This window comes from Eptesicus fuscus, chromosome 10 (genome assembly GCF_027574615.1).
Source record: "Eptesicus fuscus isolate TK198812 chromosome 10, DD_ASM_mEF_20220401, whole genome shotgun sequence".
Classification (NCBI taxonomy): domain Eukaryota; kingdom Metazoa; phylum Chordata; class Mammalia; order Chiroptera; family Vespertilionidae; genus Eptesicus; species Eptesicus fuscus.
The window spans coordinates 59740001-59753824 of NC_072482.1; the positions used below are offsets into that span (position 1 = coordinate 59740001).

A 13824-nucleotide genomic window follows, 5' to 3' on the forward strand; every position below is an offset into this window, starting at 1 on the left:
CTGAGGTATTAGAATATTATCTGTTGGTCTGCTTGTAGCATCTTTATTATACTGAGGATCAAATTCAGAGGCTCCAGCCAAAACCATGATAAGACCTAAGGAAACAAAAGAAATATGAAGGTAAATACATATATTTGCTCACCTATTAATTTCCCTGCTATGATACCTCATTAATCCTAGGGTGAGGCAATTTTCCAACCACACACAATGCTTAAAAGCCATGTGAACTCCACTACTAACAAGTATTAATTTATTCCATAAAAAAGCCTCACTTTTTAAAACATGCACAATGTTACCTATAGCAAGTGGATAGAAATATAAATCAAGGGCCCCAAAGCAACTAGATGCATTAAAATCACTTCAAATAATACCTGTTTCTATACCTAAACATGTGTTCCACAGAAATTTTCTATAGAGCATTAAATATTCCATGTGATATTAATGAACATTATGTGAAAAAAGGGGGCTCTATGGTTAAATATGGCTGAGAAATAATGAGTTAAAAAGAGTTATAGGTTTCTTTGCTTTATGACTTCTCAGAGACTTCAATAAACTAAAATATACTGTCATTTACAGAAACTTTTATTATAGAACTCTGGAGGATTTGGGGTAATAGTGTTCCTTGAAATACACATGATTCGCAACCTCATACAGGGTGGGGCAAAAGTAGGTTTACTGTTGTGAGTAGGTGGAACACAGAGTTTATTCTTTTATTATTATTAATTATTGTATTTCCCATACAAACAACTATAAACCTACTTTTGCCCTACCCGTATATTAGCATTATTCTTGTTAGCCTACACAAGCTCTTTCATGACTGGCACTAGAGTTATCAATCTCACCTTACAGCAGAAAACATATGCAACGTGTTCATAAAAAGCAGTTCAACACAGAGGTTAAGCATAAAACCCTAGAGTTTCCGCTTCTTAGCGAAATGATCTAGATAATAGTCTTCACCTCTATGGACCCTAGCTTCTTCACATGAGCCTGACACAAAAATAAACACAGTAACATGTGAACTATTACCCTTACTACCTTCAAATGTTTTCATGAAATTGTTCCTAAGATGGCCATATAAATGGTGCCAATGATAAAGTAACAAAAGATATATAACCAAACCCACCAGCTAAATAATGCTTTTTAACCTTTTGCACTCGGATGTCGAGTGTGACTCGACACGGTTAGCATCGGCAGCAGCTCATATGTCGAGCCACACTCGACACGTAGTTTCACCGCGGGGGGAAGGGAGATTTTTGTCTATTTTTCCAGTATCTTTTCTTGTTTTCATTAGCATGAAAGGACAAGTAAAATGTAAATGCTGTCTCAACTGATGCCAAAAAGAAAAAATGAAAAACCGATAACGCATTTGCAATTTATTAGGAAACTAGTACATGATCTTGTTGGAGAATTCAGAGATGGTACACTAACTTCCAGGGGTAGATTATTATCCACTAACTTAGAGCAACGTTTAGATGGAAAGCTCCATACAATCACACCTCACCCTAACAAAAAACACAGATTGTGTTGTTTGTTCTAACAGAAAAATCAAAGGAGGAAGAAGAGAGACGATTTATACTTGCAAAACATGTGAATGTAAACCAGGTCTTCATGTGGGTAAATGTTTCAAAAAATATCACACCATGAAAAATTATAGAGATTAAAATTACTCTTTGAATGTATCAATAATTTGAAATATAAAAAAATCCAAGTAAATAAGTTTGTATGAAAAGAAACTCGTTTTTTATTCTACTGCCGCGCTTTGTAAAATCTGGGGTATTTAAAAAATTAAATCCTGAGTAGAATAAAGGAATCGAGAAAAAAGCAAGCGAGTGCAAAGAGTTAACAGAACTAATAGTATAAGTCTAAATACCACGCTCAGAAATGAAATAGAAATAAGATCACTGATGCAAAAACAAATTAAAACAGATAACAACATGAAACATCGACATAAGGAAATAGTTCTATATTAATATTTCAAGCCAGCATAAGAAAGAGTGGCATGTGTGCATAAGGGAGAGTAATGTTCACTTGCTCCTCAGAAATAAAAGATCTGCTCATTCTTCAGGAATATAATCACACAGTCACATGATCCTGAGGAGTCTCTTTCTGATTATCAAGAAAGATAGTAAAATGGCAAACCCAAAATTCAGAAAAGGCCACTTAGGTTTTGAAACAAAAAAAAATGCATTTTCCAGTGAGGCACAATTTAAAACTTTTATCTTCTTTTTCCTTTTTAAGGAGGAGAAGCAGGATGTCTATGATTTCTGCATAGCAGTGATTGTGAAAGACAACACTACATATTGCAGGGATAAAATTTACAATGTTAACTTTATGAGATCACAGAAAGTATTTTGGATGGTATTTCTTTTTTTTTTTTTTTTTTTTAATATAAGAAACCAGAGGCCCGGTGCATGAAATTCATGCACTCGAGGCTGGGGGGGGGGGTCCCCTCAGCCCGGCCTGTGTCCTCTCACATTGCGGGAGCTCTCGGGGGATGTCCCGTGGGCTAAGCCATCAGTCGGACATCCTTAGTGTTGCCGCAGAGACGGGAGAAGCTCCCACCACTGCTGCTGCGCTCGCCAGCCATTAGCCCAGCTTCTGGCTGAGCAGAACTCCCCCTATGGAAGTGCACTGACCACCAAAGGGCAGCTCCTGCATTGAGCATCTACCTCCTGGTGGACAGTGCACGTCACAGCAACCGGTCGTTCTGCAGTTCAGTCAATTTGCATATTAGCCTTTTATTATATAGGATTATTATATAGGAGTAGAGGCCCAGTGCACAAAATTCGTGCATGGGGGGGCGGTGTCCCTCAGCCCAGCCTGCACCCTCTTCAATCTGGGACCCCTCAGGGGATGTCCAACTGCCGGTTTAGGCCCGATCCCTGTAGGGTTGGGCCTAAACTGGCAGTTGGGCATCCCTCTCACAATCCGGGACTACTGGCTCCCAACCTCTCACCTGCCTGCCAGCCTGATCACCCCCTAACCACTCCCATGCCAGGCTGATCAACACCTAAATGCTCCCCTGCCAGCCTGACTGCCCCCAACTGCCCTCCCCTGCTGGCCTGGTAACCCCCAACTGCCCTCTCCTGCCAGCCAGGTTGCCCCCAACTGCTGTCCTCTGCCAACCCGGGCACCCCCAACTACCCTCCCCTGCCAGCCTGGTCACCCCTAACTGTCCTCCCCTGAAGGCCCGGTTGCCCTCAACCGCCCTCCCCTGCTGGCCCGGTCGCCCCTAACTGACCTCCCCTGCCGGCCCGGTCGCCCCCAACTGCCCTCCCCTGCCAGCCATCTTGTGTGGCCATCTTTAACCACACGGGGGTGGCCATCTTGTGTGAGGGGGTGAGGGTCAATTTGCATATTACCTCTTTATTATATAAGATTTTAAAGTAAGACTCTGAGAATGAAATATCCTGACAGTTTTCTTTCAACACACCCAAGACCTCTACTTATTTTATTACAATTAATACAGGATAATGTACTGGTTTATGGCTCAGGAACAAGACTGCCTGGGTTTGATGCTGACTCTGTCATCTACTGTGCATCCTTGGGTTCAGTTTCCTCATCTATAAAATGTGCTTAGAAACAGCACACACAGGGGCATAGCAAATACTAAATGAGTTAATACATGCCTGGCACATAACAAATACTCAAAAAAATGTTAGCTGGTATTACCACAAAATTAGTCCACATGAAGCTTTAACATAAAATTTCTGAGAAAAAAATACATATATAGCAGAGTAGATGGAAATAATAGCAATAAGTCAAGAAATGTGGTAAAGTGTTAACATTTTCCTCCAGCTTTAGGTACACGAACTAAATATCTATAAACGTAAAATGGAATTTCTCCAGTAGAATGTATATCAACTCCACATAAGTGACTCAGAAAATAATCTACTGTCATGGTTACTTAAATTTACTTACGTTTCATATCCATATTTCGGGTTTTATAAACAAAATATGTATAAATCTGTGTGGTGCGTATTAGAATCTGGTCTCCACTATAGCGTATTGAGCGATACCACCAAGACCCCTAAAACACAAATAAAATTAAATAAGAAATAAAGCATAAAAACTAATAAATACTAGTTTAATAAGGAATATGTTTGTGTTCAAATTTTCTAAATGCTCATAAACCAATAAAAATTCCTCAGCTTTAGAACAAATGCCCTCAATACATATTTTAAATTATTTATTTTGCAAATATTTATACTGCCTGATGACTACCTCACTACAATTATACCATTAAGACATTTAAGTTTTAGCTAGAAATTGTTTGAAGACAAAATAGAAATGAACCAACCCCAGTACTATAAACAATAAGCTGGTTCCTGATACGTGGCATGTCTTCAATAACTATTTAATAAATAAATGAAGAAGCAATTTTACTATTTTAATTCACATTATTCTATACAATTGGATCTCACACAAAAATCCTATGAAGAAGGCACACAGGATAATTATTAGCCTCACAAAGGACTCAAGAACTATAAGAGCAAAAAGAACACCAGTCATAAAAGTAATAAACAGTAAAATCATAAACTTGATGGTATCTAATATTGAGGTACCATGTGTAGCTGTTTTAAAACTGAGATCGCTCTAAATGTCGTGCCCCTAATATTTAAAGCAAAAATGTCATAGAACAATACATATAAGCTATTTTGTAATGTGTGTATAGAAAAATACAGGTTGGGGCAAAAGTAGGTTTACAGATGTTTGTATGGAAAATAATACAATTAATAAATAATAAGACAAGAATAAATTCTGTTTCATGTACTATAAACTTACTTTTGCCTGACACTGTATTTAAAAGGGAAATCACCAAACTTAATTAGCGATTATCTCTAACAGAGAAATGGAGGGAGATAGTGAAGGAAGACTCATTTTAAACTCTATAAATACAACTGTAGTATTATCAGTTGTGTCTAACTTTTGAATTGGGAGAAAATATACTTTAGCATACTCAAGTGATGTCACCTTTAGAAGACCTTTAAAATATAGTTGAATATAAGATTCTTAAAATTCAAGGATCAATGGATTATATTCTAATACAAATTACAATCTAATAAGGAGACTCCAAAGCATACCAACAATTCCCTTTCCAAAAATCCTATCTAATAATAGAGTAACATGTAAATTAGCATCACTCCGCTACGCCCACGATTGGGCGGCGGGAGGCTGGGGGGCGGGACTCGGGGTGGCCTATCTGGCCATTGAGAGGCATGGATCTGCTGCCACTGAGGGGGGCTACCCTGCTGTTGAGAGGCACAGGGGGCGGGACTCCTGTCCCCTGTGCCTCTCAACGGCCAGATCCGCGGCCGCTAAGGGGGCCTGCCGCGGACACCCAGCTGCACCTCTCAACGGCAGGGGAGCCAGGTGTCCGCAGCAGCCCCCCTCAGCGGCCGCTGAGAGGCGCAGGGGGCGGGAACAGTAGGGTAGCCCCCCTCAGCGGCCGCGGACCATCAAAAGTGGGGGAGCTGGGTGCCTGTCTGCTCCGGCACCAGCGGACAGGCACCCAGCTCCACCGCAAAAAGCGAAAGCGTGTAGGGGACCCTACACGTGCATGATTCAATCATGCACTGGGCCTCTAATATATTCATAAAAAGAGCTATAACTTACGACAACAACTGGAAGGATGACCATGAATGCCAATCCATATACAAGTAAAACCTAGAATTAAAGAGAAAAAAATTATGGTTTTCATCAGGCAAATTATAACATCCAGGAACACTTATTTTGAGGTTTACATGGAGGAGGAACTATTAAAAACACTCCTCATGTATTATTTTGTTTAATTCTTATTTTCAAGTCCTCTGAGGAAGGTACCAGTATTATTTTCCTTTTGCAGATAACCTGCAGCATATATATGTTTCATAGTTTGTCCTAGGTCACACAGCTAGTAAGTAGGTGGGAACCAGGATTGGCATTCCACCTACAGAAACTATTCTTTGCCACTACAATAAATTACCTTTTCATTTGTCTATAGAAAACACCAGCAAAACAGAAATTATATTTCCCTTCTAGTCAAGTACTTATATATCCACAACTTGGCAAGTGGTTAATGCCTTGGAAATAAATAATAATAGAACCCTGTTTGGTTCCTTTGTCTAAATATTGAGGAGTAACTTCATAATGTTCTGTTTGAAGTCTATTGGTCTCAGATTTTTCTCCTACTGCTTGATCCCTAATCTGGTAGCTAACTATGTTTCTCTTCTTTAGTATTCCCAGAATTAGCCTAGGCATGATAAACACACCTACATACAGCAACTATATACCACTGAAAAAAACAAATGTTAATCAGCCATAAAATAACATTAAATAGCCATTTCAAAACAAATTACAGACTATATGGATTTTGGTTTTTATTACTTCAAAGATAGCTCCTAGATAATTATTTTCAAGAAAGAAGGGAATCTTCTGTTCCTAAACAATAGGAATTCCTGACATTTTAGAGTTCGGCATCTATGTGATTGAAGTCTGATATCCTACTACCTCCTGAAGTACCATATGGAATATATACCACTAATTTAGCATATATTATAATTAATTTAGCCTGGGTAAATGTTAAATGAAGGATAATTTAACATTTGAGTACAACTTGGGATAAATACAGATACCATAAAAAAAAGAGTAGTTCCAGAACTTCAGTTAAGACAGCGGCATAGATAAAGGCAGTATTTGAATCCTCCAACTAAACTACAGAATAACCATCATTCAGAACCACCTAAAATCTAGCTGAATGGAAGACCTAAAACTAGGGATTTAAAGAAGCTACATAGAGACTGGTCGGAGGGGCAGAAACTTGGAATGGGCTAGTCCCACACCCACATGTGCTAGATAAAAATCAGGAGGAATATCTCAGCTATGGTGGTCTCCCTTAGGAGCAAGGAATCCCAGCCCCATACCAGGCCCCTCAGCCCAGGGTTCCAATGCCAAGAGGATAAGTCCCCATAACTTCTGTCTGTAAAAACCAGTGGGGATTGTGGTTGAGCAATAATGAGGGCTGCTGGAGTCCCATGCAGTTCCTCTTAAAGGGCCTGCACATGGATTTATTCGGACTCACTCCGTCTGAGCTCCAGCACTGAGACAGCAGCTCAAAAGGCACCAGGGACATACAGGGAGAAACTGAATTATCTGGCATCAGAGCAAGAGCTGGAGGAGCAGAGAAAAGTGCTGGCAGAAGCCACTGTTCTTTTTCTGAGACCCCCCTCTAACCTCAAAGAGCCAGCAAGTGGGTGCCATATCTGAATCTCCATCAACCTGGCTCACACTGTTCACCACACTCTGGTAATTGCCTGAGACCCCATTCCACCCAACTTGAGGGCCCACCCAAGCCTTTTCCAGTGGTTTTTCCATACAAACTGCCTTTCTTGGCACCTGCTACAGACTTTCCTAAAATCTCTCAAACAAGCAGCATCTGGTCTTAGCATGTCCCCAGCACTAGTGGCAGCCAGCCTTGGTTTGCAGCTTGGCCTCTCCTGGGCACCTCCAAACCCAGCACAAGTAGGAGCCATCTGCAGATTGCTTCGTAGCTCATGCTAGGTGGTCCCAGGCAGGCAAAGGCAATGGATGACCTTGCAACTCCTGGGAGTCCCCAGAGCCAGTGCACCTGGTGGACAGCTTCAGACCATGCCAGATTACAATTCTACCACCTTTACTAGCAAGAAACTCTTGGGGCTAACTTAGTGAACACAATAGCTCCAATGAAGTTCTATAGGGTTGGCTCCTGCACAGCAGCTACTCTGCTGTAGTCACAGTAGGTCCTCACAGCCAACTGGCCTGAGGGGTCAATCCCTCCCAGTGATGCCAACAGCAATTAAGGCTCAACTACAACAGGACAGAGCACACAGCCCACACAGGGGCGCACCTAGAGTTCCCAGCTGGGGTAACTGGGGAGGATGCGCCACTGGGCCCTACAGGACACCTACTACACAAGGCCACTCTACTAAGTCCAGAGACATATCAGCTCTACCTAATACATAGAAACAAACTTAGGGAAGCAGCCAAAATGTGGAAACAAAGCAGTAGGTCCCAAATAAAAGAACAGGAGAAATTTCCAGAAAAAGAGCTAAATGAGCCCTGGCCAGTGTGGCTCAGTTGGTTGGGTTAGAGTGTCATCCTGTACACCAGAGGTGGCTGGTTCAATTCTTTGTCAGGGCACATACCTGGGTTGCACATTTGATCCCTGGTCCGGGCATGTGTTAGAGGCAACCAATCTATGTTTCTCTCTCACAACCATGTTTCTCTCTCTTCCCCTTACCCTCTTAAAAAAAAAAAAAAAACAATAAAATTTAAAAATTTTTTAAATTAAAAAATAAAAGAAGAATTAAATGAAATGGCAGCAAGCAAGCAAACTACCATAGAGTTCAAAACAATGGTTATAAGGACGCCCAAGGAATTTAGTGAGAACTTCAACAGCATGGAAAAGGACATAGAAATCACAAAAAGGAACCAAACAGAAATGAAGGATATGCTAACTGAAATGAAGAATAATTTACAGGGAATCAACAGTAGAGTTGATGAAGCCAAGAATCAAATCAGTGATTTGGAACATAAGGAAGCCAAAATACGCAATCAGAAGAGTAAAAGAAATCCCAAGAAAGGTAGTATAAGGAGCTTCTGAGACAACTTCAAGTGTACCAACATACGCATCATGGGGTCACTGGAAGGAGAAGAGAAGAACCAAGAAATTGAAAACCTATTTGAAAAAAATAATGACAGAAAACTTCCCTAACTTGGTGAAGGAACTAGACATACAAGTCCAGGAAGTGCAGATAGTCCCAAACAAGGTGAACCCAAAGAGACCCATACCAAGACACATCCTATATAATAAGAGAGGAATATGCTAATTATCCATTACACCGTAAGGCGTAACAACCGACCGCGTAATGACCAGATCATGGATTTGCAGGAGGATGGGGTAGCGAACTACAAGTGGGCAGCGAAGAGCTACAGGAGGGGGCAGGGCAGCGAGGTATGAGGGGGGTCGGGGGGAGCTACAGGAGGGCAGGGCAGTGGGCAGAGAGCTACAGGAGGGCAGCAGCGACCTAATGACACACGGATTCGTGCACAGGGCTACTAGTCTTAAATAAATGCAAAAGGTTAAAGACAAAGAATCTTAAAAGCAGCAAGAGAAAAACAGTTACCTATAAGGGAGCTTCCATAAGACTGTTAGCTTACTTCTCAAAAGAAACTTTGCAGGCCAAAAATGAATGGCAAGAAATATTCAAAGTGATAAAAAGCAAGGACCTATAACCAAAATTACTCTACCCAGCAAAGCTATCATTTAGAATCAAAGTATATAAAGAGCTTCCAAGACATGAAAAGGCTAAAAGAGCTCATCACCACCAAATCATTATTATATGAAACTAGGGGCCTGACTCATGAATTCATGTACACTGAAAGGAAATTAATTAGAAGAAATATTTTAATATCACTATTTGCCCTTTCTCTATAATAGAAGTGTCAACCAAATTCATGATCGACAATGACAGATCGAAACACACGCATGCGACTGGTGCCAGCAAGACCTTTGTATGTATCGCACATGCGCAAGTCAACTTATAGCCTTTTATATATATATATAGATATAGAATAAACTTGCTAAATTAGACCTGCTTTCTGATTTAGCTAAACTTCTTCCAGCCCAGTGAAGCACCCCAACTTCTCTTTCAGGTAATTGTCAGCAACATAGCAGTAAATATCAACACAAAGAAGATTATTATTGTAGATCACGAAGGGAGAACAAAGGGTAAAATATTTAACTGCAGCAATTTTTGACTACATTCTACGCAGTGAGAAAACCTGAAGTCATTTTCAAGTTCCACCATTTCTTCCTTCTTTTCAGTCGGGTCAAGTTTCTAAGCTTTCTAAATCTCTGTTTTCTGGCTAATGAAAAGAAAATAGGATTCCACTGAGTCTCCTATCTACCTACTCCAGGACTTCTGTGAGGATCAAATGAGATGAGGCCTGGAAAAACACTTCACAGACATTTGGTTAAAGTATAAAATGTTTCCACCTGGCTATAAAGCAAGTCATGTTCCTGGGCTGAAAAAACTCCAAGGAGGCTAGTCACTAGGGAGAGGAAGCCAGATGTTGCTACGTGACATTATTACCCAGCACCCATAGCCACCGTTTCCGGGCTGGGCTGGGCTGGGCTGTGGGTCGCATTTTGCACCATGGGGTCTCGGCAGCATCAACTGCAATTTGGTGGGGTGTCGCTCCAGTGTGGTGGCAGGGCCTGTGTCACACTTGGTAGAAGCCAAGTGTTGCTTTGTGGGCACCAGGTCCAAGGTGCCATTTCTCTGTAAATGGCCAGTGCACGTCACGACAGTTCCTGTGTTGAGCATCTGCCTCCTGGTGGTCAGTGCACGTCATAGCGACTGGTCGGAGGGACATTTAGCATATTAGCCTTTTATATATATATAGATGTTAAAGGGTCTTCTTTAAGAAGGGATAAAAAAGATTAAAAATATGAACAATAAAATGGCAATTAATGCATACCTATCAACAACTGAATATAAAAACCAAAATAAACAAACAAGCAGAACAGAAACAGACTCATAGATGCAGAGAATATTTTGATGGCTGCCAGATAGGAAGGGGTTGAAGGGATGGGTGAAAAAGGTGAAGGGATTAAGAAGTACAATTTGGTTGTTACAGAATAGTCATGGGGATGTAAAGTACAGCATAGGGAATATAGTCAATAGTATCCTAATAACTCTGCCTGGTGTCAGATGGGTATGAGATTTACCGGGATGAGGTCTAAGTTATATGTCTAATCACTGGGTGTACACCTGAAACTAGTATAATATTGTATGTCAACTGAATTGGAAAATAAAAAATGATTAATGGTAAATAAAATTTAAAAAGCAGTAGTTCCCCAAACCAAGGGTATGACCTGATCTGAAACTGCCTCCAAAAGAAAATCACAACTTTGTTTTAAGACTACAGTTAGAAGACACTACTCCAAACCAGCAACCTAACCATGGGAAAGAATTTTCTCCATCACGTAAAAAGTTTCACAATACACAGTTAAATTAAAAATAGCATACCAGTATTTTCATTTTAATAGCTCTCTTTACGTCAAACATATTATAATGTGATTTAAATATACTCACCAAAATTGAATTTTTCTGGTCAACTATCCAAGCTGGCAGGGCTATTCCGAAGCTTGTGGCTAAAATAGAAAGAACATTTCTGTATTTCCAGAATTTATATCCCAAAATTCTGACTCTCATCCCCGCTACCCCCCTTCCAAAAAAAAAAACAGAAAAATCATCTTATTATATGTGTTCTCATTACACAAATTACTGGAAATAGTTTATATCTGAAACTAAATCTTTCCAGAAGGAAAAAAAAATTTCAAAGTACATGAATTTCTTCTTTAAAAAAATCTAAATCCTTTTATATTTCCTTAGTTTATGTAAACACTGTGAATATGTGAGAAAATATTTAAAGTCAGAAAAGAAAATATTTTTGTCATTCAATTTTTATGAACTGGAAATATGAATGACAGTGACTACTCTTCTCATCAAATCAATCTAAGTTTATTTTCCAAACTATTCTCTAGAAAGAAAAATAAAGTTAAAAATTAATTAAAGGGAACTCATTTTACATATCTGTTTAACTCCCTGTGGGTGTAATTTTACTACTCGTAAACTAAGATAATCAAAATATTCTTTTCTATCTAATTAATATTTTACTAATATATACCATATCCCCAGTATTTTTTAATTATTATTTACCCCACCTTGAGGTCCATCTGGATTTCCAAACTCTTCCCAATTTTTCCGGGACTCTTCATCAGTTAAACTAGCATCAAAAGAACAAAGTTTAATAGTTAGAAAGCCCCACCTGAAAAAAGTGCTCATATATACTATAGAGCGCCTGGGAAGGCACATGATCATTTCTTTAATTATTGTCAGCTGAATCCAGTGGCGTTGGCAGAGCCACGTCCTGGAAACATGCTCTGCCAAAAGGCAGGAGTGTTGTCAGCTTGACCTTCAGCCCAGGTGCCAGGGGGTGGGTTTTGTTATTTAAATCCAGCCAAGCACCAGGAATGAATAAGACTCACCCAAGAATGCACATAATCTCCTTTGTCTTGACCTTTAGTAAAAGTTCCTGTTTTTTTGCTGTATAAAATAAACACGCTGTATTGACTTGGGGTCTCAGTCCCTTTCCCTGTCAGAGGACAGTGGTCCCTCGCAGCCCCAGCTTTTTCCTTCTATCTCTGTGTCTGTCTGTCTTTCATTTTCTCAATCCCCAGCAGACCCTACTCAGGAACCGGACCACTCTCTAGCCACGTTGGACGCGGAAAAGAGAAATATCCACATATACAAATTCCATTAACCAACCAACTCATTTCTTAAAGTTATTAATTTCAGAGAATCAAGGAAAGCCTCTTTGAAATCAGAAAAACAGGAAAGCACGAAATTATGGATTAACAGAAAATGTCAACTATTGAGCCTTGATACAAATTCCTGGTTGCCCCATGGGTCTTCAAGTTTAGCTGCTTTAAGCCAGGAAGTGAAACTTTAAAAGCGAACACTTTTTCTGTGAGAAGACAGGGAGGATTATAGGTGCCTTTTTTTTTTCTTATATGCTCATACACTTCCAAAATTTCTTCAATGACCATGCTTACACTTTAATAATAATATAACCTATTTTCTAAATATAAAATTAATTCATAATAATCCCTCCAAAACTAGTACCATATTCTCAACAACAAAAAAAAAGAAAAGAAAAACACCTATAAAATTCGATTGCTGTGAAAAAGGTTATTTGCACTGTGCTGAGATCACAATTTTCTTCCTAAATCAGGCAATATGAAGTGACAGACTGAATATATTTTTTAATACCTAAATATAAATATTACCTATGACCTGGGCAATAGCTAAAGGCACAGAGTGAGAGTGGTTTTATTCCAGGTCCCAGCATAGATGGTAAGAAAACATTAAAATAAAATTTTATTTCCTTCAAACACTTCACAATGTTGTTAAGGGGACAAGGCAGAAATACACCAAAAAAAAAATAATAATAATCTTTTGCCAACTAATCTACAAGAAAGCCTTTCTTATTTTTTTATAAGTAATAATAATAATAATAATTATTATGTCCAAATCCAATTTTGGTCATATTTCTATTTCCCAGAATATATGTACTTAAGATACAATGTAGGTTCTATTCAACCAAGTTCCAAGTTGAAAGAGAGAATGCAGAAGTACCTTTATAAAATGGCAAAAATTTTCAACAATTTGAAAATATTTTAAAACCTATCAATTTGATAATTTATAAAAATAAGTATCCTGACATCTCTAGTCCTTATTTAACTGTATCTCTACTTATCACTATTTGAACTAAGGTCACAGTAAAATACAGGAGCCAATGGAAAGCATAATTAGAAAGATTTCAAGTTAATAAGGAATGGTGTGCTAAGATTCTTTTCTGTTGAGGGATGTTTCTCAAGAGTTTGCACTATTTTCCTTGTACAACTGTACACCCCACCCTAAGCTTCAGCTATTATTTCTCTCAATATTCTGTCTTCTAACTAGATTCTTTTCCACAAAATAATTATCCTGTCCCCTTTGCCTTTCTGTTGATGGCAGCACAATAAACTGCTCTGTTCTCTATACAGTGCCCTCAGATTTTGCAAAATAAAGCACAACTCACATCATAGAAGCACTTGATTTTTAACCTGCATACTTGATTGTAATTCTATTAACGCATTCACTAAACCAACTTGTACAACCACTGTGTGATAGGCACCATGTTGGATACTCAAATAAAAGGATTCACCAACTTTTTAAAAACTCAAGGGATTTCTTT

At 39.2% G+C, this 13824-nt stretch overlaps 1 protein-coding gene across 2 annotated transcripts in view; it reads right to left on the reverse strand.

Annotated features, from left to right (window-relative positions):
- SEC63 (SEC63 homolog, protein translocation regulator) overlaps nt 1–13824 on the reverse strand; it is a 68206-nt gene that overhangs the window by 28627 nt on the left and 25755 nt on the right. For both annotated transcript variants that reach the window (XM_054721754.1, XM_008156209.3), the window contains 5 exons: nt 11750–11811; nt 11118–11176; nt 5617–5667; nt 3922–4030; nt 1–95 (listed from right to left, as the gene is read on the reverse strand). In XM_054721754.1, the coding sequence (XP_054577729.1) occupies nt 1–95; nt 3922–4030; nt 5617–5667; nt 11118–11176; nt 11750–11811 (376 nt within the window). The remainder of the gene's footprint in view (nt 96–3921; nt 4031–5616; nt 5668–11117; nt 11177–11749; nt 11812–13824) is intronic.